The sequence below is a fragment of the Anolis carolinensis genome, chromosome 1, assembly GCF_035594765.1.
Source record: "Anolis carolinensis isolate JA03-04 chromosome 1, rAnoCar3.1.pri, whole genome shotgun sequence".
Classification (NCBI taxonomy): domain Eukaryota; kingdom Metazoa; phylum Chordata; class Lepidosauria; order Squamata; family Dactyloidae; genus Anolis; species Anolis carolinensis.
In genome coordinates this window covers 187,240,427-187,264,606 of record NC_085841.1, presented here as the reverse complement: position 1 = coordinate 187,264,606, position 24,180 = coordinate 187,240,427, and the positions used below count along the sequence as shown (strand labels likewise).

The 24,180-nt window shown below is 39.0% G+C and overlaps 1 protein-coding gene across 4 annotated transcripts in view; it reads right to left on the bottom strand.

The window, feature by feature from the left end:
- pard3b (par-3 family cell polarity regulator beta) overlaps nucleotides 1-24,180 on the bottom strand; it is a 691,700-nt gene that overhangs the window by 397,570 nt on the left and 269,950 nt on the right. For all 4 annotated transcript variants that reach the window (XR_010002345.1, XM_062969128.1, XM_008114949.3 and 1 more), the window contains 3 exons: nucleotides 18,842-19,200; nucleotides 17,192-17,331; nucleotides 14,199-14,327 (listed from right to left, as the gene is read on the bottom strand). Coding sequence is in view for 3 of the 4 variants with exons in the window: in XM_062969128.1 (XP_062825198.1) it covers nucleotides 14,199-14,327; nucleotides 17,192-17,331; nucleotides 18,842-19,200 (628 nt within the window). In the remaining variant the exon portion in view is untranslated. The remainder of the gene's footprint in view (nucleotides 1-14,198; nucleotides 14,328-17,191; nucleotides 17,332-18,841; nucleotides 19,201-24,180) is intronic.

The window sequence follows — 24,180 nt, the reverse complement described above, 5'->3', positions numbered from 1 at the left end:
TCTTCCGAGGTTGAGAAAATATGATTTGTCCAAATGGTCAGTGGGCTTCCATGGATGAGGGATTATTCAAATCTTGCCAGAATCCTAAACCAACACCCAAATCACTATACCTCGCTGGTCCATCCATTTCTCATGAAATACTGAAATCATTTTTTTTTTATTCATGCCACACTATCTTCACTAAACTGATCTAATTTCAGGCTAGTACTGTATATACTCATGTATAAATCAACTGAGGGCAGATTTTGGGGGCAAAATTATGGATTATCCATGGGGATAAGTTGAGGGTAATTCCATGGAGAGGAGAAAACACCAATGACACTGCAGGGAAACAGTTGTCCTGGCCACTTCTGGCATTTCCCCACTCAGGCATGCAAAAAGTCAGAAGAAGTGCCACAGTGGAGTGGACATGAATACTTCTGACATGATGCATGCTTGGTAATTCTCCATTGTGGCTTAATGGTTGCTGTTTCATAATAAACTCACATATCTCCAGTGTCATTTTGTGGTTTGTTGCATGTTGCTGCTAGGTAGATTTTCTAAAACCAATACAAATGAAAAAGGTGCATGTTTGCTTCAGTGCCAACTGTCTAAATATCTGGAATGGCACTGTGTAATTAAATAAGCTGCTGTCTTCAATTCACTGTGCTACTATTCTTTAATGCCAAATTCAGCAACATTCCCTTTTCCAGTAATACTTCTGAGACGAAATGGTTTACTTCAGCAAGATCTTTCATGGATCTCAATCCACTTATGGACTGTTCAGTACATGTGAAAAGTGGGTTAATATCCATGAAGGGTATTTTGTTGTTATGTGCCTTCACTCCAAGTCATGGTGATCCTCTCATAAGGTTTTCATGTCAAAATTTATTCATAAGAGCTATGCTACTGCCTTTCTCTAAGAGTGAATGTGATTTGTCGAAAGGTCAACCATTGGGTTTCCATAGCTAAGCAGTGATTTGCAGACTCATCTCCCAAAATCCTAGTCCAACACCAAATGACTACAACACGTTGGCTCTTCACACTGTATCGGGCCACAGTCAATCCTACTCGTGACACACAAACAGTAAAATCATACTGGGTTCTTTGAAAATATTTGGACATAGCTGTACCAATTTGTCTAAGCACTGCACTTATATCTTTACACAGACAAGCACATCTCTTGTCTCACTTTTTGCCTAGTAATTTTATTGTACCAAATTACTAACTTTACTTCTCTCTTCCAATGGAGCAACAGAATTAATTGGAATACAGCAATTATCTCAATTTATATAATGTGCATGTATAACAACATATATTCTCTGCACCTGTTCATAGCTTTCACTCCATATCCATCTGTAACTATCAATTTTATTATGATCATTACTAGAAACACTGACTTTAAACATATGAGTGTCTCTCAATCACAACCAACTCAGTGTTACGGAATCTGTTATTGCTGGTTTCCTCCCAAAAAGCAATAGTACAAAGAACAATTATTCTTGTTCATTATTTTAATGACAGTTTAGAACATTTTGTGAACAAACTGTTCAAAGTCTAACAATATTCCTAATAAATATGTAATAAACCCATAAGCACAGCAAACATATTCAGGTGTACAAGCATTTCATGAGATTTATTAAGTTTATTAAAAGGGAATTAAAGCCCACATTACTTCTTTGCACCGATGCTCTGGGATATCATCAATGTGTGGGCATGCCATCAAAACCAAAATAGAGTTGTTAAAATGTGTCCCTGCGAGGGGACAGATATAACTATTGTAAATCATTTTCAAGTATTAGGTTTCTTACAGCATGCCGCAGACATCCAGTTTGGAATCCATAACATTTCACAGCTATTTACTTCTGTGAAACACCCTGAGAATTAGCTAAATGCACTGCTCAAATGTTGTTTTAAAATCGCTCTTTATAATAGCTGGTGCTGTTCTTTAAGTTTGGCATTTTAATCCAGATAGTAATCATGAGTGCCTTAATGAAAACAATTGCTGTAAATTATAAGGACTTATTTATGCAAAGTTTTGCTTGTGAAGTTGGAAAAGGTTTTTGGCTATATACAGTGTTCCCTCACTTATCGCAGGGCTTAGGTTCCAGGACCACCCGCAATAAGTGAAAATCCGCAAAGTAGGGACTCTATATTTTAATATTTATACATTATTGTAGTAGTTATACACTGTTTTAAGTCTTTATCAACCAATCGTGTGTTGATAAATCACCTCCTTCTCCTCCCATTGCCGCTTGGGCTCCTTTTCTCTCCCTTTGGCTTTTCCTTCCTTAGGCTGTAAATTGTAATTTTTTATGATTTATAATAGTCCTTTATAGTTTATTGAAAAACCGCAAAACAGCAAATCCGCAAAAAATGAACCGCAAAGTAGTGAGGGAACACTGCATAATTAAGTCACAATTTTACATAAGTAGTATGGTAGCAATCCATTCCCTCTCTCTCAGCTCTCCATATTCAGTGGATCATAATATAAGTAAACGTTCTGTATGTCTGTGTCTATCTATCTCAGTGGTTCTCAACCTGTGGGTTGCCAGATGTCTTGGCCTTCAACTCCCAGAAATCTAACAGATGGTAAACTGATTGAGATTTCTGGGAGTTGTAGGCCAAAACACTTGGGGACCCACAGGTTGAGAACCACTGATCTATCTGTTGGAAATTGCTTTGCACTCGTTATCAGATGATTAAAAAATAGCAGGGCAGTAAGTTAATCTCACACTGTTTAATCCATATATGGAAAGTGAAACTTCTATTGCATATTAAGGAGCATGAGAATAACTAATCAGTATCTTCTCCTTCAGAACTGGGTGCTATAGAAAATAAAAAGACAAAATATTGAAAAATCAACACCCCACAAAGATTTGGGTAAGAAATAATTTCTTACAAAGAACAATGTTAAATGGAAGAAGTTACTTTTTGAGAATGACAGGGTAGAAATATTTCTCTCGAAAAATAATAAAACATATTATTTTATAGTGGTGCACATACTATTTTCCACTTCTATATGCTCTCCTTACTTTTAAAATGTTGTAGCTTAGTTGTTGGATTTAAAGCCAGTTTTGGTCATTTTTCTATCATTGGGTCTCTTTTCAGAAATTATAATGACAACAAAGTAACTAAGAAGCCATCATTATGCTTAAGCAATACCTAGCAACACGATCCCTAATAACTCACTATAGAAAACTTAGTAATGCTTATTTTGTTACTTTGAAAACAAATGTTAAAAAAGCAAGCCATTAATCTAGGAAACCAGGCCACCACGAAGGATGTCTTGCTGTCATCACACACTATTTTCTCAGCACAAAACATAGGATTCTCCCCTGTACTCTTTTCTTCAAGAGGAGGAGGAGGAATTTCTGAGTGGTATTTTACCAGTTTTACAATTTTCTTCCCCTGTTCCTTTAGTGGGGAGGGGGGAGGGAGGATGTTAGATACAAGAAAATTTAAAAAACCAGGAAATCTACTACAGGTCAGGTTCTGCTTTGCTTTTCACTTTTTTTAAAAAAAAAAGACCTTTCCTTTGCCTTAAAATTTGAAAGGGAAATAGATATGTGTCAGGGGTCACAAAAATGTTTCAGCATTCTCATATTCTACACTTAGGGTGCTTCCAGACATACCTAAAACCCATGCAGAATAATAACCTGCTTCCACATGGGTTCTAGTTCCCACCTCCTACCCAATCCCCAGGCTTTCCTTACTGGGGTGGCTACATGCTATCCCTATTGAAATTGGAATAACCTGAAGCCACTCTGAAGCCCCAAATTTTCCCTCTAAAACTTACTGAAAAGGGTTTCTGGTGGCCATGGAACCTCTCCTCGCATCATCCTGAGTGGATGAAATGACGCCTGAGGAGACGGGAGGGGTGAGGAGGAAACTCCTTCTTCCCCCCTCTTCCCGTGTAATTTCCTCCACTCAGGATGACACAAGGAGAGGCTCCATGGCCACCAGGGACCCTTTTCAGTAAGTTTTAAGGGAAAAATTTGGGGCTTGGGAGGCTTCAAAAAGCTCCTTCGAGCTTTTGGAGCCTGAAGAAGCGAGGTGGCTATGGGGACTGACCCCTGGGACTGTGGAAGGAGTTCAGGAAGTCAGTCCCTGCAGGCCCAGGCCCCTCAACAAATCTGGGCCTTTCAGTAAGACCTGGATTTGAGATGTGTAATTAATGCAAAGTAAACTGGGAAACCCTGGTGTACTCCACATTAATTTGCTTTTACTGGAGGTGTCATTTGGGCGCCTCTGGAAAACGCGAGACAGGTCCCGCATTTTGGGCTTGTCTTAGAAACACAAGAAGGTACCACACAGCAAACATTAGTGTCAATCTGGTTCTGCATTTTGCCATCTGAATTGAATGGGTTTTTCAGGTTCTCCAATGGTTCTGGCCCAGATTACCTGTCCGAACATATTTCCCCTTATGAACCACCTCATAGGTTAAGATCATCTGGGGAGGCCCTGCTCGTGGTCCCGCCTGCTTTGCAGGCACAGCTGGCAGGGACGAGAGACAGGGCCTTCTCGGTGGTGGCCCCTCAGCTGTGGAACTCCCTCCCCAGCGATGTAAGGTCAGGCCCCTCCCTTTTGGCCTTCAGAAGGAAAGTGAAGACCTGGCTCTGGGATCAAGCCTTTGGATAACTGTGCAATGCAAGAATGGATGTCTAAAATGTATAATGACCTTGGAATGGCTTTAGACCATGATTTTTTGGTTGGTGTGATTTTTAACTGTTATAATATTTTAATTTTTGTCTGATTTTAAAATATTTAATATTTTAAGCTTTGATTTTATATGTGTTTTGGGGCATCGAATTGTGCCATGTGTAAGCCACCTTGAGTCCCCTTCAGGGTGAGAAAGGAAGAGTATAAATGGAGCAAATAAATAAATAATAATAAACATATTTATGCTGGTTTTACTGTGTATGGTCAGCTCTCTACATTCATGAATGCAGGGGGCACAGCATCACCATGAAAGTGAAAAAATGAATTTAAAAAAACACTATTTTTAAACTTGTGAGACCACCTCTGTAGGCATCTCTAGGTCATCAAGTGCAGCTCATAGCAAACCTCTGCTGAAAATTGATCACAGAACAGGCATTGGGAGGATTATTAATGACTAGAGGAGCTGAATTAGAGAACCTAGAGATTCCTGGAGATAAAATAGTAATCAAATCCATAAATAGTGAAATCCACAAAGGTGAAACTTAACAATGTGGAGGACCAACTTTAAAAGCATTAGCACAAAATGGTTATATTTCAAAAGTAAACAAAAAATACAATCAGAAACCTTCTCGTCCTCTTCCGGTCTTGTCTTGTCTATGTAAAATTATGTCATTCTGGACCTTGAATGTGCAACTCAAATCATCACTCTGGGATGGCAGTTTACAGCTAGTGACTTCACAATACAATACAACAAAATACAATACAATACAATACAATACAATACAAACTAGAACAATCAGGAAAACATTAGTATAAAACACACCATAACATTTTGACAAGCAGAAGAGAAAATAAAAAGGGTTTCATATACAGAGAAAGTTACTTGTCTCCTATTTTAAAAAGCAGCAATGCAGTATAATCAGGCATGCTGGGAAAACACTGCATGCTCACTGACAGTTCACATGTAACAACTCAATTACAAGTAGTCTGGATTAACAGACGTCTCACTAGGAAATGTCCCAAGGCTGAAGATTTACAAGTACACCCCAGATATCCGTTTTCACAGATAAATAGGTTCTCAGTCAGTTGTTTTTTTTTTTGACAGCTTGCATGACTTGGCAACTCTAGAATCTTGAAACTACTAAAAATAGATTTTGTTTTCAACTTGAGTACTTCCGGCAGTCAAATGTGCCCTACCCCTTCCAAGCACATCACAGGCTTCTGCCAATTCATTAGATGTAGGATTCATTCGATGTACTTACCGGGTATGAATAATAGCTGAATCAGTATTTTTACACTCAAAATAGAATAAGATTTTGGCACACAGATGTATATTCTTACTTTCTCCTTGAAGTACTAATTCTATGTCAGTAATTTCTTAAGGGAATTGTAGAAATGGTTCATATCATGATAAAGTTTACTGATTTGTATAAAGAAGAGATATAAGCATACTTAATAATCCCACCTGGAGTACTTTAAGTACAGTTAAGAAGAGGGCACCAGTATTTCCATATCAGGGGAAAGCTAAAAACCTAACAATCCCAGTGCCACAGACAGATAATACTACTCTTGGTGGTGGGGATATCCTGCTCTATATAGTCTATTGAGACCATTTGTATTGTAGTACACTACAGTGGCCCTTCTCCCCAAACAGGACTGTGGCCAATTTTCAACATGGGTAAAAAAAAGAAGAAGAAATGCTTAAACAATATGAGACATTCAATAATCAAATCAATGAAAACATAACTTTTAAGTGATTTTAAAGAAATAAAACACATAAAGTATTGGGGGGGGGAGGATGAGAGAAACCCTTCAAAGATCATAATATTCAGACAGACTTATATATATGGGACATGCAGATTTTAAGAAAGTCCAGACTTAAGCGATTAAGGACTTGATAGGTTATGATCAGCACTTTGAATTGTGTCTGGACTGGTAAACAGTGAAACTTTTTCAATAAGTTGTATTTGGCTGTTCGTCTTTATTGTGTCTCCACAAACACTTTAAAAGTTATTCATACTCTGAACAGAACACAACATTTTGGAATTACAGAACATCAATTCATAATCCTCCTGCTACCCCAGCTTGTTTGATCTGGGCTGAGAAGCCTCAAAAAGCCTGCAGTGATTGCCAGGGAGGCTGGCTAGAGAACTGAAAGTAGTTCTTACAGCCAACATTTTCATTCTTTTGGACAGTTTGCTTGGATGCCTGATGCGTTGGAAGAAGGAGACTTCATCATTGTTCAACAGGCCAGAAATAGTAATTTGTAACTACATCAAACCACTCTCTTCATCCCTTCCCATTTTTCTCCCCCTCTCAAGTGCATCAGTAAACCATTTTATTTTCCCCTGCCTGCTGCTTTCCTTTTCTTGGAACCAAACCTCAGTAGTTCCAAGACAAGATTTTCCTTGGGTCATCAGCTTCCTGAAAGTTTCTTCTTCTGCTGTGCAGATACTCTCACACAGTGACAAGTCATACCCGCATTCTCACGCTGATGCAGGTTTCTATTCAGTTGGGAATGATATGGCTACAATATTGCCGATTTGTACGCAAACTGAACTCATGTCATAAGGTGGAGAGATGGGAAAGAAGAGAATGAACAAACCCTCTTCCCATGTCCAAATGTAGCCACTTTCCCTTGGCAGAGTCCTTCTATGCATGTTGAATGCAAGCAAAATGTGCTTTCCAACTATTCTGCTCAGTTAAGTTCACTTAATTTTTTTAAAGCCTTAAGCCTGTTCCCTCTTACATAAATTCTTCTCTGTCCGACTGATGTTAATATATGCTTAGTCTTGTCTCAACCCTCTCCCTCTCCAGAGATGCCTTTTCAATTAAATCCTGTTATTTAATCTAAGAAGGCCGACACTCATTGACCACTGCACTTTCTATCTGTGGATTTATGATAATCTAATGCACATCTCCCTTGGCAGAACGGCTGTCTGAGCTATCCCTATTGTTCTGGGGCCAGAAAGCAAAAAAAAAAAAAAAAACCTCTTAAAAACATTAGCTCTTTCTGAAGCCAGGAAGGAAACAGCATTTATTTAACATAGCTAGGGACCTTTCGCTAACTGTCAGATGTCCTTGACCAGCACACACCATCATGGCCTTCTCAATGTGTGCCGGCTGCCCCTTTGCCTGGCTGCTTACTTCAGATAAGAGGAGCAGAGTCCCCTGAGTGCAATTCACATCCAAGCCCAAGAGGCAACAGATTGAGAAGGGATCCTCTTCAAAGGCTTGTGAATTTACATTCTCCTAAACTTGTTTTCAGAAAGAATACCACACAATTAAGGTGTAATGTGTTGGTGCCGCATCTCTGACAGAATTCCCTTCTTTCTACCAGAAAATGACTTACTGTTTATGTTTATCCTTTATTGTTTTCCCAAGAAGATTTTAAGATTGGCACATACACAACTATAAAAAATGCTGCTCCTATATATTAACAGGTAAATTTTGTTACAGCTATGGCATCCTTCAAATTAAGTCCACGTTTAAGCTCAAACAGCACACTATGTTTAGCATGGAGTTTCTGACTGTTTTTCTTTCCTCCCTATTTGGAGCAAGAATGCTATGCACCAAACTAAATGCTAGGTTTGCTCCACAAACTGTCCCCAGACACAGCTAGTAACATCATCATCTCGCAGTCTAAACGTATTTCCACAGAAAGCTTTTTTTGTTGTTAAAGTGATCTAATCTTTTAAATTCAGAAAAGCAGAGATGGAGCTAAGGGTATATTGGCCCATCACTGATTGAATTACCAAACTAGCACTCTGTAACTGAAGTCAACCAACCTGAAACATGTCTATAAAGCGACATAATGATGTCTCAAAACCAAGTTCTGTACTACTGTTAATCTCAGCTAAGGCAATTTCCTACTCAGGATGTCTTCCCTGCCCAAACACTGAAGGCCAGTTACAACTTTTATCTCTGGCCGCATTTCATACAAGAGGTAGAATATCTTGAGAGTCTTAACTTGCCAGAGGCCACCCACTCTGTTTTATGCTTTACAGTTGCCTAAGAAGGTTTAATGGGAGCCTCTCCTACCTCAGCCTATCACTATGCACAGGTCTGGACCAATCAACTGAAACCCAAAGGCTTCTGCTTAATTAGAATAGTCTGTGCTTGGCCAGCATTAGAAAATGTTTATACTACACCAAGCAATCAAACTGCTGTCTGTGTCAAGGACAGTAGATATTTATATAGCTGTGAGCTATTTGCTTCATTCAGAACCAGCAGGTTTTAAACAAAAACATGTTTATCTGCAAGGAAGCATGTGCATTCCAGCTGTGTGCTTTCTTGTCTGTTCCCCATTGTACACTTGTCCAGATCTGCTGCAAAACGTCCTGGTTAAGACACCTCGTAATATGTATGTATGCAATTGCATGCAACACTCTCAAATGTTTAAGGAATGTTACATGCATACTTCATCACTTGATTGGTCATTAAAGTGAAGCTTTAAACTACATTGTGATGTGCACAGGGCAGCAGCCAAAAATATAGCAAGGACATGTTGGCTGAAGTTTAAATTATGGGTGACATACTCAATAAAAGGCAGGATATAAAATAACAAATTAAAATGTGTGCTCTTTAAGAGAAAATAAATGTACACTTTCCTTTACATAACACTATGTGAAAAAATGTGAGAAATGTTCTGTTCACGGTTTGAAAGTGTTCTTTCCTGTTTAATTGTACAGCACTTACTTTGAAAGTCATTGTTATACTCCAGAAACTTCATTTTTGTGTCTGCTACAAACTATGTTGAATTGGTTGGGACTCTTATCTGATATTCATTGAAAAACTAAAGCAAAATATGCTGCAGGATGTCCTGCAAAAACAAAGTTTTTGCTGTTTAATAAACTTTTTTTCTGTGTTTTTATGATTGAACCAATTAGGAAATTACATTTATAACCCAGGAACAAAAATTGTGTTACGTAGTGTAATGGGTCATCATTAAATCTTCTTGTGACAACTAAAATGAAAACAGATGAGTCCATTCTAAATACCATTAGGATAGTGACAAATAAGAAGGTGGTGATAAAGCATAGACATGTACAGTGACATTTCCTAATCTATCTTTTTAATTCTTCATTATTTCTGGTATGTTTGGCCAAGGTCCAGTCTTTTGTTTTTGCAGGTATAAAGATGTGTCTACACATCTCTGGAGTCTCCTTAAGAGTAATATTTCAGAGTCATTTTGGTCAAGGAATACATAGGGCTACAGTGCCAAAAGGGTTAAGCACCGACTGCTTCCAATTAAAACAGCTTCTTACTTCACTTGATCTGAAGAAAAATTAACCCCAGGTTGCTTGAAAAAGTGTGAGCTGAGCTCATGCTCAATTCATTTGGGGATTGGCAGATGAGAAAGGAGGGCAACAGGCATTACCACACTGGTTCCAATTTTCAGAATTAGGTAGAACAGTAGCAGGTTTCATGTATTTCATTTGCTTTTAAAGAAGTCAGAAAATACAAACCAGATCACAATCAGACACTTCCCTGCATTCTTCCTTTTAATCTTTAAACAGTCTTCAGAGAAGTCAACACAGTATTTACTACATAGCTGAAAACCCTAACGTATCTTATAAAATATACTAATCACAAGGCAGCCTGTAGCGTCTGGTAATTAAGCAAATCAAGATAATCCCCCTGAGTTTTGGAACCAGCTCCTTACCCCAGCTGTTACATTGTCAACAGCTGGCATGAATTACTAGTAACATTTGGCTAACTGGATAATAAGGAGGACAGTCTGTGGTTGGTCCCAATTCCACTTTACTGATCTGCTTCACAAAAGAATCTTCTTAAGATTCTCTTATTCTCTTCTAAAGCAATGACAATACCTCAAAGACCAGTCTGGGTTTCACATCACTATAATGTGAGAACAATGTTAATTACACAGTTCTTTGAAGTTAATGTTTACAGAGTTGCACTTAACTAAGCCCCAATATCCTGTAATCCAATCAACAACCATTATATATCCTATTCTCCACCAGAAGCAAGGAGATTTATAAAACCACATGGCAAATCAGGTTTGTTAGGGCGCTTTGTAATTTGCATCAGAAACCTATAGCAACCCAGACCAGATCTGACAAAAGGAGCAGCTCTATGTACATATACTAATAGGGATATAAGGATAATGGTTTCAAGTTCAAAAGGAGTTTGACGGGGTTATAAATTGGATTTGTATCCTACATTTCTCCCAAAAAACAGGATTCAAGGCAGCTTGCAACAAATCTAACAGGTAAAAAATAAGAAGTTTTACCATGAAAAACAATTAAACCAATTATAATATTAAAACACCAAGGCCAAGGTAATTCTTCTGCATCCAATGCCCATAGAGTTAAGACTTTCTGTTTCACCTGATGCAGCACTCTACCTGATTCACGGCAGAAGACCTAGAGAACTGTTCTCTCTGACTTAGACTCTGCAACTAGAGGACCACATTTGGTGGAATTTGACCACAGAAAACACCCTGGAAGACCTAGAGATTCTCAGAAAAAACATATTAATCAAATCCATAAATAAGCAAGTCCACAAAGGTTAAACCTGCAAGTATAAAGGACCACTGCATAACATACATATGCTGAGTTTTGATTTCTAACTTGGATTTGTACTAAACACTGTGCTAAAAAGTTCAGAGCTGTGTACACTCATCACCATAGCTTCTTCTAGCCTTTACTGACAACTGTGAGGCTAAATGAAGTATAGTGTGACTTGCTTTGTTGTTCGTCCACAAAAAGCTGGTGAGTGGCAAAATTATAAAATGGGAATAGTTTATATGTGTCTGAAACCCCAATGTTGGCTAAAAATCTAACATTCCAGGAAACAAGCAATAAAGGAAAGCTTTGCTACCACGAATCAAAAGACAGTAAGCTCAGCACACTTACTGCATTCTAGTCTTATCAAGACACAAAGTGCAGGAAACAGCAACAGAAGCTGTGAAGAGATAAGGCAGGGGATCACTTTGCAACAATTAAACCTACTCCGAGGCTTCCTACCAGCCACCAGTAGGCTTTTATTGCCCAAACTGTCTGTCTAACTCAGAATGAAAGAGTAAAAGGAAATAAATAATTAACTATGAGGAAAATGCAGGTTCTGAGTAGTTATTTCTGTGTGGGCCAATACTAATAAGAGGATGTCACAACAGAATTATTCTTTTGATCAAGGAAAAAGAGGAACGTTTCAAACCAGAAAATACAGGCATTTGGTCTGAGACAAAGGCAGGAAGTGTTGCCCTTCCTTTCATCCTATTAGGTTTTGCATTCTAAAAATAAATAAATAAATAAATTAGACACATTGATCAAGGTAATAGGGAGGAGGCCAAAGGTTTATATTCTCCTGACGCAGCAGAGTTATATTCCAAAAACACCTCTCCTATATATTGATAAACCTCTTGATATATGGCTTCAGTAGAAAGGTATTTTCAAATTAAAGCATGTTCTGACTTTGCACAATCAGTTTGCAATATATTGTTGCTGAGTTGACAAATGAGAAATAATTACATATTTAAGGCACTGCAATGTTACATCTAAAAATATCCAGACACTCAAGGTGTTCTAACATCTTTGCCTAGTCTTATGCTCTGGAAGCAGCCTTCTGTTTCTGATACTTGTTCTTGTCATCTTCAAGACATTTTTGACTTATGGTGACCCTAAGAAAGAACTGTTGTTTTTTTTTGGGGGGGGGGGCGAGGGGCTTTTGCCTTTGCCTTCTTCTAAGGTGGAGTGTGACTTGCTCAAGGACACCTAGTGGGTTTCTATAGCTGAGCACAGTCCAGCATCAAACTAGCACTTCTATATTGTGAAGACTACAAAACAGCAAGGCTATAATAGTTGAAGAGAAAAAAAAACTTGACCATATGCTGTGTAAGCAAACACCGCTGAGAAACATTAATTGTTAGCATAGCTGAATACAGTGAAACTTGCTGAAGATAATCAAAACAATAACATTAGAAGACCTAGTGAGAACAAGTGTGATGCGTTGGCTCGACTTTCACTTGAGGACCAGAGTGTGTTGCAAATAGCAACCTTCTTTAAGCGTCCTGTAATAGTTATTTCTTACGTTTATAACTGAGATTGCTTACTATATTGTATGTATGCAGTTTTTCCCTTGACTCTATATTGTTTGAGGTTATGGAAGGGATTACAGACCATGTGACCAGATCAGGGACTAGTCATACCGAGACTCCATTTTAGAGGTCAGTAGAGTTGAGTATAGTAGTCAGTATACAGAAGTCAGTTAGTATGCATTAGAAGTTAGTTGAATACAGTATGCATCAGAAGAGTGTTAGTCTGTATGCAACAGAGAAGAGACTGAAACAGAATGCTTAAAGAACAGCCTCTGAACCAATAAGCAATGTACCTGTATGCTGAATACATCAAGTTTTGTAAGTAAATCAACTATGTCAACTTTTTAATAAAGACTGATTATTTTTGGTCTCTTGAGAGCATGATTTAAAAGCAATATATTTTATGGGAGAGTAGATTGTGGGGCAACTGAAATAACACTTCTGAAGATCTGCTATATATATTTTATGTACTGGCATATCTTTGTTCCTAACAGTTCAAAGAGAAAACCAGGGATATCAGTCTGACAACTGAGAAACCTAAATTGCCTTACATGAATATTAGTGGATATTTACCAGTATGGAGAAGATTGACTCAAGTGAGTTTTTAACTCTTTTCAAAAAAAGATCATACTTTATAAAAAGGTTATGATTATTCCAAATAGTGTGAATGCCAATTGATAGCAAAAAGGGTCACACTTCCAAATGGCTAAGGAGATTAATTTTTGCAAAAGAAAGACCTGGGTTCAAATCCTTGTTAATTGCCTGATTTAGGAGCAATCACTACCTTAGTGCTCTGAGCTTTGATTAGAAGATAAAAGGATGAGGGTGTAGGAGTGTTTGGAGGAAGGCTAGTATGAACAGAATAAATGGGTAAAACAGAAGTATTTAAATTAAGGAAGTTTTTATTATTAAAGCACATAGATAGTTTTGTTAACATTATAAAGGGCTGTGAATCTTGCTTCCAACATATATCACCTGACTTTTAATGTATTTACTCAAATTTAACGCTCACATTTTTTGGCTACATTACCTTGCCAAAATTAGGGTGCGCATTAGATTCACATAGTAGGATAATCTTACTACTGAGCCAAAGCAATAGGGGAAGCTGCTTTAGGAACACCTGCAGCTTCTATTTGAGGGTTGTTATGTGTAATTTAATTGTCATAGTTCAATGCTACGTAATCCTGGGATTTGTAGTTGATGAGGCATCCATACTAAGGTGTGCCTTAGATTCAATGGCACATTAGAATTGAGTAAATACAGGTAATTGAAGATATCACATAATGTGTCCCCTCTGTCAAATATTAAAAGAAAATAAATACAGGAGACAAGGAAATTCCTATCATGGTCTGTCTCCCAGAACAATACATGCTCTGTGCTAACCTGTTGATTATAGTGCCAATGGATTTTCATGGATAATTGCAACATCTAGTAAGTCAACCGTTATGAGTTTGATTCTCTGATTCTGATGGTTCCTCTACACACACAGATTCCTTACCAGCTCTCGGGGAAGGAAGGTTTCCTCCTGGCGAGCAATAATCAGAGAGACAGTATCTCCTTGTTTTGTGCTCCTCAGTGTGGCTACAAGCTCTTCTTGGGTTCTGCCAGTGATGTCTCTACCATTCACCTAATGGAAGCCACAAACAAACAAAAAAAAAACACAAGTCAGCAAAACCACCACTTACATATACAGTGATACCTTGAGTTAAGAGTTTAATTCATTCTGTGACCAAGCTCTTGACTTAAATTGCTTTTATATAAAAATTGAATTTTCCCACTGAAATGCTATTAATCCGTTCTGGACCCTCAAATCCCCCTCCCTAATTTTTTCTTGCATCTTTTAAAATAAGAAAATGTACTTTATGAATAACAAATAATGTATAAATGCACATTCACATGGAACTATAAAAAAGAAAGATCAACTTTAAAATGGTAGAAGCACAAAGTGCAAGGAAGAACATTTGAGGCAACAAAATGTGTGTTGGTCAATGTAATAGTAAGGCAAAAACTGCACATCTACATGCAGCTATTATAAAAGAAAAATCTTTCAAATAGTAGAATCACAAAGTTGTGGCAAGGAAGCACAAAGTGAAGAGGCAGGAGCATCTTTTTCTTCATACTGAACTCATTCCAGCCTCCCACCCTCTCTTGCTTTCTCTCATTCTCTCTATTCATGAGGCCAAATGTACCAGGAATAAAAACTACACAAAATCAACTAACTCAAAGTTCCTTATAGTGGACAAAAGCAAAGCAGACAAGAGCATGAAGAATGGATGCTGCTCCCTTGAAGCCCTAAAGCCCAGTTCTCTCACACTAGCATTCCCTCTAGCACCAGCAATTAACTCAAAATGTTGCTCTTATGTCAAAGCAAAATGTGGACTGTATGATGGCTCTTAACTCAACTCTTAAGTTGAGATACTTTTAAGTAGAGGTTCCACTGTATTAGCTACAAAGTGAAATACAGAATCAAAGGCAGAGAAAAAGCTGTCCGGCCTAGTAAGACAGTGGACATAAATGAGGAGGGTCCCATAAATGCAGGCACTTCAATGATTTCTGCATCTTCTGTTTCTTCCAGATCCAGACCAAAATTGCTGGGCAGATCTTACCTTCAAATGGTTGCTTTGGAACAATTCCCAGGTCCCCAACATAGGATGCCTGATTTGACTCAGACCTGCCTGTTCTTATATGGGGGAGACCAACACACCAACCTCAGAAGCCCTTCTCTGTGGCATTCATTAAGAGAAATGGTCCTTTCAGTGATGGCACTTCATTCTGGAATCCTCTCGTTAGAGAGGATTGCTCGGCATTTAATTAATGACCTCCTTTTCCTAAATCTTTTAAAACCCCGAAAGTTCAAGTCTAAAACCTACTTAATTTATTTATCTGTGTTGCTGATAGTTATTGTTGCTCTGACTTAATTGCCTCCTTGTTTTTTTTAATAAGTGTTGTTGATGTTGTATGGAAAATCATATCAAATTTTATTAACTGGAGGCATACAAATACTCCTAACAAAAGAGTCTCAAACCCAGCATAGGATTCATCAAGTAGCATTTATTTTTGAGCTACTGGATTGTTATGGTTGAGCCTTCTGGCTCCGATACTAGGAGACGAGGTCGTAAGACTCCTCGAGAGTCAGACTCTTTTGAGGAGCGTGAACGGAAGCGGCTCCGGGACTTATTTGCAGAACCAACTGACGAAGACTCCTTTGAGGGTTTTACCGAGGGAATGGAGGAAGAGATGGTTAGCTCAGAGGAGGATGACATGGAATGGACTCGTGTGAGGGAGGATTTGGGTGTTCCTGGTAATGATAGCATGGGAGGCGACTGGCGGGTTGCAGGATCGGACCCGTGGACGGGTTGGAGGGATGGAACGGGGTCCACAGCTGGGGATGCTGTGGGGTGTAGTCAAAGGTGTTTTAGCTCTGATGAGGATGATGATGAGGAGGCACCTGGAATTAGGTTAGCAGCTGACAGCGATGAGGAGTTATGAACTGGCATAAAATGGGGTTTAGAACCAATGGCTAATTGCGTTGGGCAAGGTAATCTGGACGAACGCTTGGGCTCTTGTTGGGGAACTTCCTGAAGACGGGTGTGATTCGTTTGCTGTATACGTAAGTTACCAAGGACACTGGGCACAGACGGCGGGAGGAACTGTGTGGGCTTTTCCTGTGCAACTTGTGTTTAATCTTAATAGCTTGGACCTCCGTCGTCTTTTTGATGGACATTATTGCCAACTCTGGATTGACGCTGGACTGACTGACTGACTACGACTCTGGACTAACCCTTCTGTGGCTATCGGTGGAACTTGTGGAACCTAGACGTCTGCATTTGGCTTTTCGACCTCGGACCGGATTGGGACCTCGCTGACCGTCGTTATCCTGATTGAAGTGCCTGGACCTGGTTTTCGCCCGTTGCACGGAGGAGCAACAGCCCGAGTTACTTCCGTAGCTCTTGAGTAGCAGAGGGGAATCTGCTGCGGAGTTTTGTGTTCATTTTGACCCTTTGTTAACCAGTTTTTGTTTGTTTAATTGCCAGGCTGAAGTAAGCACCTTTGTTTTAATCCGGATTAAACTTCTGTTTAATCCGGTTTATTCTTTTGAACTATCTAGACTCAAACGAAGTTATTTTTGTTACTTTTCACACTGAAGACAAGTGTTTGCCTCGTCTTTTGTTTCCTACGGGCAATTTTTAGTTCTGTAACCTCAATAAACTGTGTTGTATTCTACTTGGAGCGTTCTGTCTTTGACATGGATTGTAACTAAAGATGGGAAGGCCTGGAAAAAAACTGAAAAAATTGGGGGGAAAGAGGTTGTTTTCTTCCCCCACCCCCAATTTTTCCTGTGTCTCCCCCCCCCCCCCGGCCCATATTTCTGTTTTTTTCCACGCCTTCCCATCTCTAATTGTAACAACAACATATTGTTGGCTGTACAGAACATTTCAAGCCACTGGATAACAGCTTATGAGATAAGCTAGAAAAGAACAGTTGACCAACCTCAAGTATTCTGTCTCCAGATTGTAAACGACCATCTTTAACAGCTGCACCACGTGGCAGAATATTCTTTACAAAAATAGGTCCAGGTCCATGCACTGAAGAGTCTCTGGTAACTACAGTAAAACCGAGTCCTTCGGGACCTAAAGATCAGAGAGAAGAATTATGAGAAAATGGGATAACTGACAGCAACAAAAAAAGGTTATTATCACAAGTATTTATTTTAAGGATTAAACATATATATTCAAGCGAGTCTGTGTTATATCAAGCATCACTGCTATACTCCAAACACTTCCTTCATTCTAGTGGTGAATTAAGGTCACATTTTCAGTCTCCTCTGAGCAACTGTTATGCCCTTTTCCCCTCCAGGGTTCTTCCAACTATAAAACATCACAGACATCATTTACCTTGTGTTTCCTCTATCCTGCTACTCTGTACGTTTTTTTAGGAAAAGAACGCAGCAGCTGAATTGACAGTCCCAAACCAATGACACATTATGATATGAAAGGTCAAAGAGACAGTAAAAACACCTGCAAAGATTCTACAAACCCACACAATGGACACTATCTTGGTGAGAAAAAAGTCCTCCATCTGGAATTCATGATCCCAGAAAACTGGATGCCTTTTAACTTGTTGTTTGTCTGTTTTAGGCATTGAATGTTTGCCATTTTTGTTACTCATTGGAAACCGCCTGAGCCCACTTGGAGAGAGAGGGTGGGTTACAAATGAAGTGTTATTATTATTATTAACAGATGCAAATGTAGGCTTTACCTAATGCCCCTTCTACACTGTCATATAATTCAGATTATCAAAGGAGATAATCCACTTTATCAGCTTTGAACTGGATTATGAGTCTACACTGCCATATAAACCAGTTCAAAGCAGATAATCTGGATTTTATATGGCAGTGTAAAAGGGGCCTCACATGCATAACAAGGTTTGTTTTCAGGGAAACAATGCCAAGGTGTGACTAAATTCCCACAATCCTACTCTGCTCTTCAAGGCCTATGATGCAACTGCAACAAGTACTAGTTCACTAGGGAACTGCTCACTAAAGGAAACTAAACGAATCAGTTGAATAACGCTGGATTATTTATGTAAATCTCATTAATATTCAGTAAGCATCAAGTTAAACCTGATTAATTTGTTACAAGACTAAAAACAGAACCACATGGGATGCCGAACTTCTGTACATAAAACCACTTGTGTGCAGTAGCAGCTATTTCAAATATGCTGTCACAAGTCTTCTTTCCCAAGCCCTTACATTCATCTGGGATCTGCAAATGAGCTCCCACATGTTAAATGCTCACCTGGTTCTGTCTTCAAGTGATAAACAAACTGCTTTAACAATGTATCAATTAAACATAAGGATTCAAACAATTACAGTGGGCCCTTAGGATCCACTGAGGTTTGGTCCCAGGCCCCCATGGATATAAAAATCTGTGGATGCTCAAAACTCATTATATACAATGGTATAGTATGGTATCCCTTATATAAAGGTTGGCATTTTAAAATTTCTTTTGGTGAATATTTTCAACTGTGGATGGTTGAATCTATGGATGTAGAATCTGTGGCTATGGGAGGCTGAATGTATACATCATGCCTGAACATAATTACATACACATGGTGAACAGCTTATCCTTTAAGCATTACCTTTCTTGAGATCTATTCTTATCCTCTTTGCATTTCTCTTGCTGCCAAAGTTCATCAGAGGAGATAAAGTTGGTGATGATGTCTTCCTGCCAACCCTTGGGATGTTGGGGCTCTTGGCAGGATGGAGAACTGTCCACACACCAGTATCCAGACTGTTCAAACCAGACAAGCCTACTTCCTTTGCCATTGGCTTTGGGTATATGAGAGGTGGATTTTTTGCCTTTGAAACATGCTCAGTGTTATCTGGAGAATATAAAGATGTGATGACAGATTTCTCATATTGTTCCCGGTTGTATGAAGGAACCACTTCCAAGATGATATTTGGAGATTTCATTGCTTGGCGGAAGAGATCTTGTGCTCTGAGGGGCAGGGAAAGAGATACAGGGAAAATGATTCAAGATCTGCTTTTCAATGTAAACACAGAAACACTGGAAATTACATAATTGAAAAACTATCTTATTTATTTTTGCCAAGTGTGTCACAGTACTCTTAGAAAAGTTGTTTATCTTACTAATATTCTTTATTTTTATAGCCATTTAGCCCAGAGTTTTTATAGTACATATTTAAATTTTCTGAACAGTTGTTTGATAAAAAAAAAAAGCAATGAAGGAGACTAACTTATCCATTGCCGCCAAGTGAGATCCATAATTAAGCATAGTTTTCAATTTAGAACTTCAATGTTTCAAGACTCATGACATAGACCTCATTCCACAAAGTACTCTAGGAGTGTGCGTATTTCAGTGTTTGTTTCTGTTTTTTAAAACAGCTTAGCACAAAACAGAAAAATATGTATTCTTCTATTACAAGACCTACTCTCTAACAACAACAGCAAAATGTGCATTATCATAGCCTTACTCCTAGAACATGCAATACAAATGCAAATCCTAGCATGGATACTAATAGAATCTTAGGCTCCTGTCTCTTACAGTTTATGGATGTTCCTGATGTTTGTTAATTACTTTCAATACACTTCGCTACTATTTTCACACCTGGAATACTGTGTCCAATTCTGGGCACTGCAGTTGAAGGGAGATGTTGACAAGCTGGAATGTGTTCAGAGGAGGGCAACTAACATGATCAAAGGTCTGGAGAACAAGCCCTATGAGGAGCGGCTTAAAGAACTGGGCATGTTTAGCTTGCAGAAGAGAAAGCTAAGAGGAGACATGATAGCCATGTACAAATATGTGAGGGGAAGTCATACCCCATCATTCTGTTTTGGAGTTAATGTAGTCTGATGTCAAGCTTATTGATTAAATGGACAGAGTGACAGGATTGTTTTACTCTAATAGATCAGGGTGCTCCATGGAGCCTTGAGGCTCCGCAAGTGATAGTGAGGGGCTCCATGGCATCATGTTGCATCACACTTCTTCCTCTTTCCTTCTCCTGAGAAATGCAGGGAAATTTATGCAGGGAAATCCCGGAGATAACAGCAGCAGCATCCTCCTGGGGCACAGACCCTTTCTTCTGTGCCTCCCTCACTGCCTAGACTCCTTTACTCGCCGCTAAACCCCCCCCCCCCACACACACACACACACTGCTTTCTTTGCTTCCAAAATCCTATTTCCTTCCCACCACTTAGATTATGTTTTTCCTGCATGGCAAAAGGGAATTGAACTGGATAGCCTCTGGAGTTCCTTCTATTATTATTATTATTATTATTATTATTATTATTATTATTATTATTATTATTATTATTATTATTATTATTATTATTATTGAAGAGGCTGGGTGCTTTGATTGTGCTTTTCCTGCATGGCAAAAGGGGTTAGACTGGATGCCCCCCGGGGGGGGGTCTTCCACTGAAATACTGTTAAGTTTATGTTCATTAAAATTGTTCTTCATTTTAAGTATTGCATTGTTCTTTCTCTTCTTTTCTTTTGACTTGTGTGAATTAGTTCACACAAACTCTCTCTATTCATCTACCATTGGCCTGGCCCATGGCTGATATATATATATACATTATCTACACACATAATAAAACTGAAAAATGTATATGTGTGTATGTGGAGGAGGTGTATACTTACACAGACAGCTTCCCGCCTCCACAAACAGCTATAGTTCCTACTGAGCAGAAGATACCCACGGCCCTCCCTCCACTGTCATGCAGGTTATAGTAAGTGCCATGAACATGTAGCCCAAACCCTGCCAGTGTCCTCCACAAACACCATTCTGCCCCCCACCCAAGCGAATGCTTTCATGAGGGGACCATTTCATCCTAAATGTTCTGTTTTTCCTCCAGAATGGACATCCCCAGGGTTCCTTAATTTACATGACCCCACCCAATGCCTCTACCTTAACACTTTCCTACCCTTTCCTATGGTACACAGTTAACAGAGAAATTGATCAGCAATTCACCATGATTTACAGGAGTTGTACTTGACCTACATCCAGAGAGCACTGTGAACCCAACTAACGATGCATCTGGACCAAACTTGCCACAGATAATGAGACTCGCAGTACCTTCACTGATAGTATGACCCCACTCCCCATCGACAATGAACTGGGACCAAATTTGGCCCAGAAAAGCCCCATGACCAACTGAACATACTGCAGGGGTTTAGGAGAATGGCCCTTGATTATGGGAGTTGCAGTCCACCTGCATCCAGCGATACTGTGACCTTCACCAACAATGAACTGGGACCAAACTTGGCACAGAGAAGCCCCATGACTAACTGAGCATACTGCAGGGGTTTAGGAGAATGGACCTTGATTTGGGGAGTTGTAGTTCACCTGCATCCAGAAAATACTGAACCCAGCTGACATCAGATCTGGACCAAACTTGGCACACAGACCCAACATGACCAACTGCGAATACTGGCAGGGTTTGGGGATGATTGCCTTGGGAATCTGGTAGTTGTAGTTCACCCTTATCCGGACTGCACTGAACCCAGCCAACAATGGATCTGGACCAAACTTTAGTGATATTACCTAGCATCCCAAAACAAACAATGCCTTCTTCTAATAACCTGGACACTGCCGGGTCCCCAAGCTGGTATATAATATAATACATAAACATTTCTTGGGGCTCCACGAGAAACTTTTGCTTCAAAAAGGGCTCTGCGGCTGAAAAGGTTTGAGAACCCCTTGCCTAGAGAAACCCCACCACACAGACATAGAATGGTCAAAGAGTGTATAGCAGTGTGGTTGGCAATGGCCATGGCTTTACTCAAAAAGGGAAGGTTCCGTGTCTCCAGTTCTAACAATTAATGTTGCTTAAAGATTTCAGTTCATCAAACTAAGATCTAGGGCTCATCTACACCTATCAAATATTCTGGGTCCAGTCTGGATCAACTATGGGGTTCACACAACCAGGGAGAAAATGAGGGCAATTCTCCTTCCTTCTCCCTGAATGTGCAGATATAATAATAATAATAATAATAATAATAATAATAATAATAATAATAATAATAAAACTTTATTTATACCCCGCCACCATCTCCCCAACGGGGACTCGGGGCGGCTTACATGGGGCCATGCCCAAAACAATACAATATAAACAGCATATAAAAGAACAACACATCACAATACAATAAGCAATACAATAAATAATAATATCCATTACAAAATAAAACAAGGAGACAATGAAAAACAAGGGCAGACCACATGAACATTAAGTTAAAACTCGGGGTGAGAGAGACATAAAAATAAAAACCACAGCGAACAGGGTCACAAGGAAGTGGGGTATTCTGGAGGATAGATATTAGAGGGAGCAACGGAAAAGAAATATAAAATGGTTACTCTCCAAAAGCACAGCGAAAGAGCCATGTTTTCAAGTCTTTGCTGATGTCACAAAGGCACTCATGAATGACCAGGAGCTCCCCCAGAACTCTACATCCTTCTGCTGCAGTAATAAGGGTGACACAGGCCTGGTCGCTTCCCCTTTCCCTGCATTGATGAGTGCAGGGCGAAACTCTGTGCTGTCCACACTCTGTGAGAAGTGTGGGGGAAAACGCCAAAACATTCTCCAACTTTCTTTAGTGTGGGGCTAAACCATACACCTTGATTTACCCCCATATAAAAGACCAGAAGTGCATGGACATCATCAGGACATTCAGGAGCAACTTCAAGTTTTAGGGCTAGTGTAGGCAAAGTCCTATTCTATAATATGGGAAAATTGAGGCTTTCACAAGTGCATAATGTGGCAGATAATCTAAAGTGATAGGTTAAGATATCTTTTTAGCTTATATGAGAAAGTATTATATATTCCGCAGCTCACTTATGTACTTGAACAATTTTGCTTGTTCAAGTTTGCTGTCTAATATATGTCTGGAGCACATATAACTCCACTATTCACTTGTATAAGGTAGACATCAATTGCAGCACTGCACAATTTCTTTTTTCACATAAGCATACCACATACTCAAATGGATCGCATATTAGACCTACTCAAATGCCCAAGCAAGCACTTATGTCTAACCTTCCACCTCATTCTATCTGTGTAAATCCAATAAAAAAAACTGTGAGTCACAACTGTAGGCTTAATGGGATCGCTAGTCAAATATTTTCTCAATTGTTCTGTGGGGAGTAATTAAATTTATTATCTACAAAAGAGAAAAATAACTATCTCATATTCTAAGCCATTTAGAACATAGTATTACTTTTCAAAATATAATACTCCCTCTCCAAACCTCCACCAACCAGAACAAATAAAAAAAACTGATTACCAACTCGAAACTCAAATGTTATTTATATTTTACAAAATGAAAAAAGGTTTGAGGCCTGTTATAATGTCCAAGAGGGGGAACGGAGGTTTCACTTCCACTTTGTGTATCTCTGAGCTGGATGATCCCTACAAATTCTTCTTGATTAAATCTGAATGTGAATAAAATGAGTAATACTAAAGTCAGAGAAAGTTATGATTTTATATTTGTCATATGTATCAGCCTAGCAGTTCGAAAACATGCAAATGCGGGTAGATCAATACATACCACTCCAGTGGGAAGGTAACAGCGCTCCATGGAGTCATGCCAGCCACATGACCTTAGAGGTGTCTATGGACAATGCTGGTTCTTTGGCTTAAAAAAGGGAGATGAGCACCAACCCCCAGAATCGGACACGACTAGACTTAATGTCAGGGGGAAACCTCTATCTTTACCTATGTTTCATCTTATTTATTTTATTAAATTTGGACACTAGTCAGTCAATAAGAATATATGAGAAATGGACAATACATATCCAATATAATACAAAAATCAGATTAAAATATTAGACTTAAGAACGTGGTAAACATCTATGGCTGAGTCACAAATCAGGGAAAGCTGGATTGAAACAAAATGTTTTGAGCAAGTGACTAAAATTCAAATGACTTAGAAAAGGCAGAGGTTTCTTTATTTCTTGTT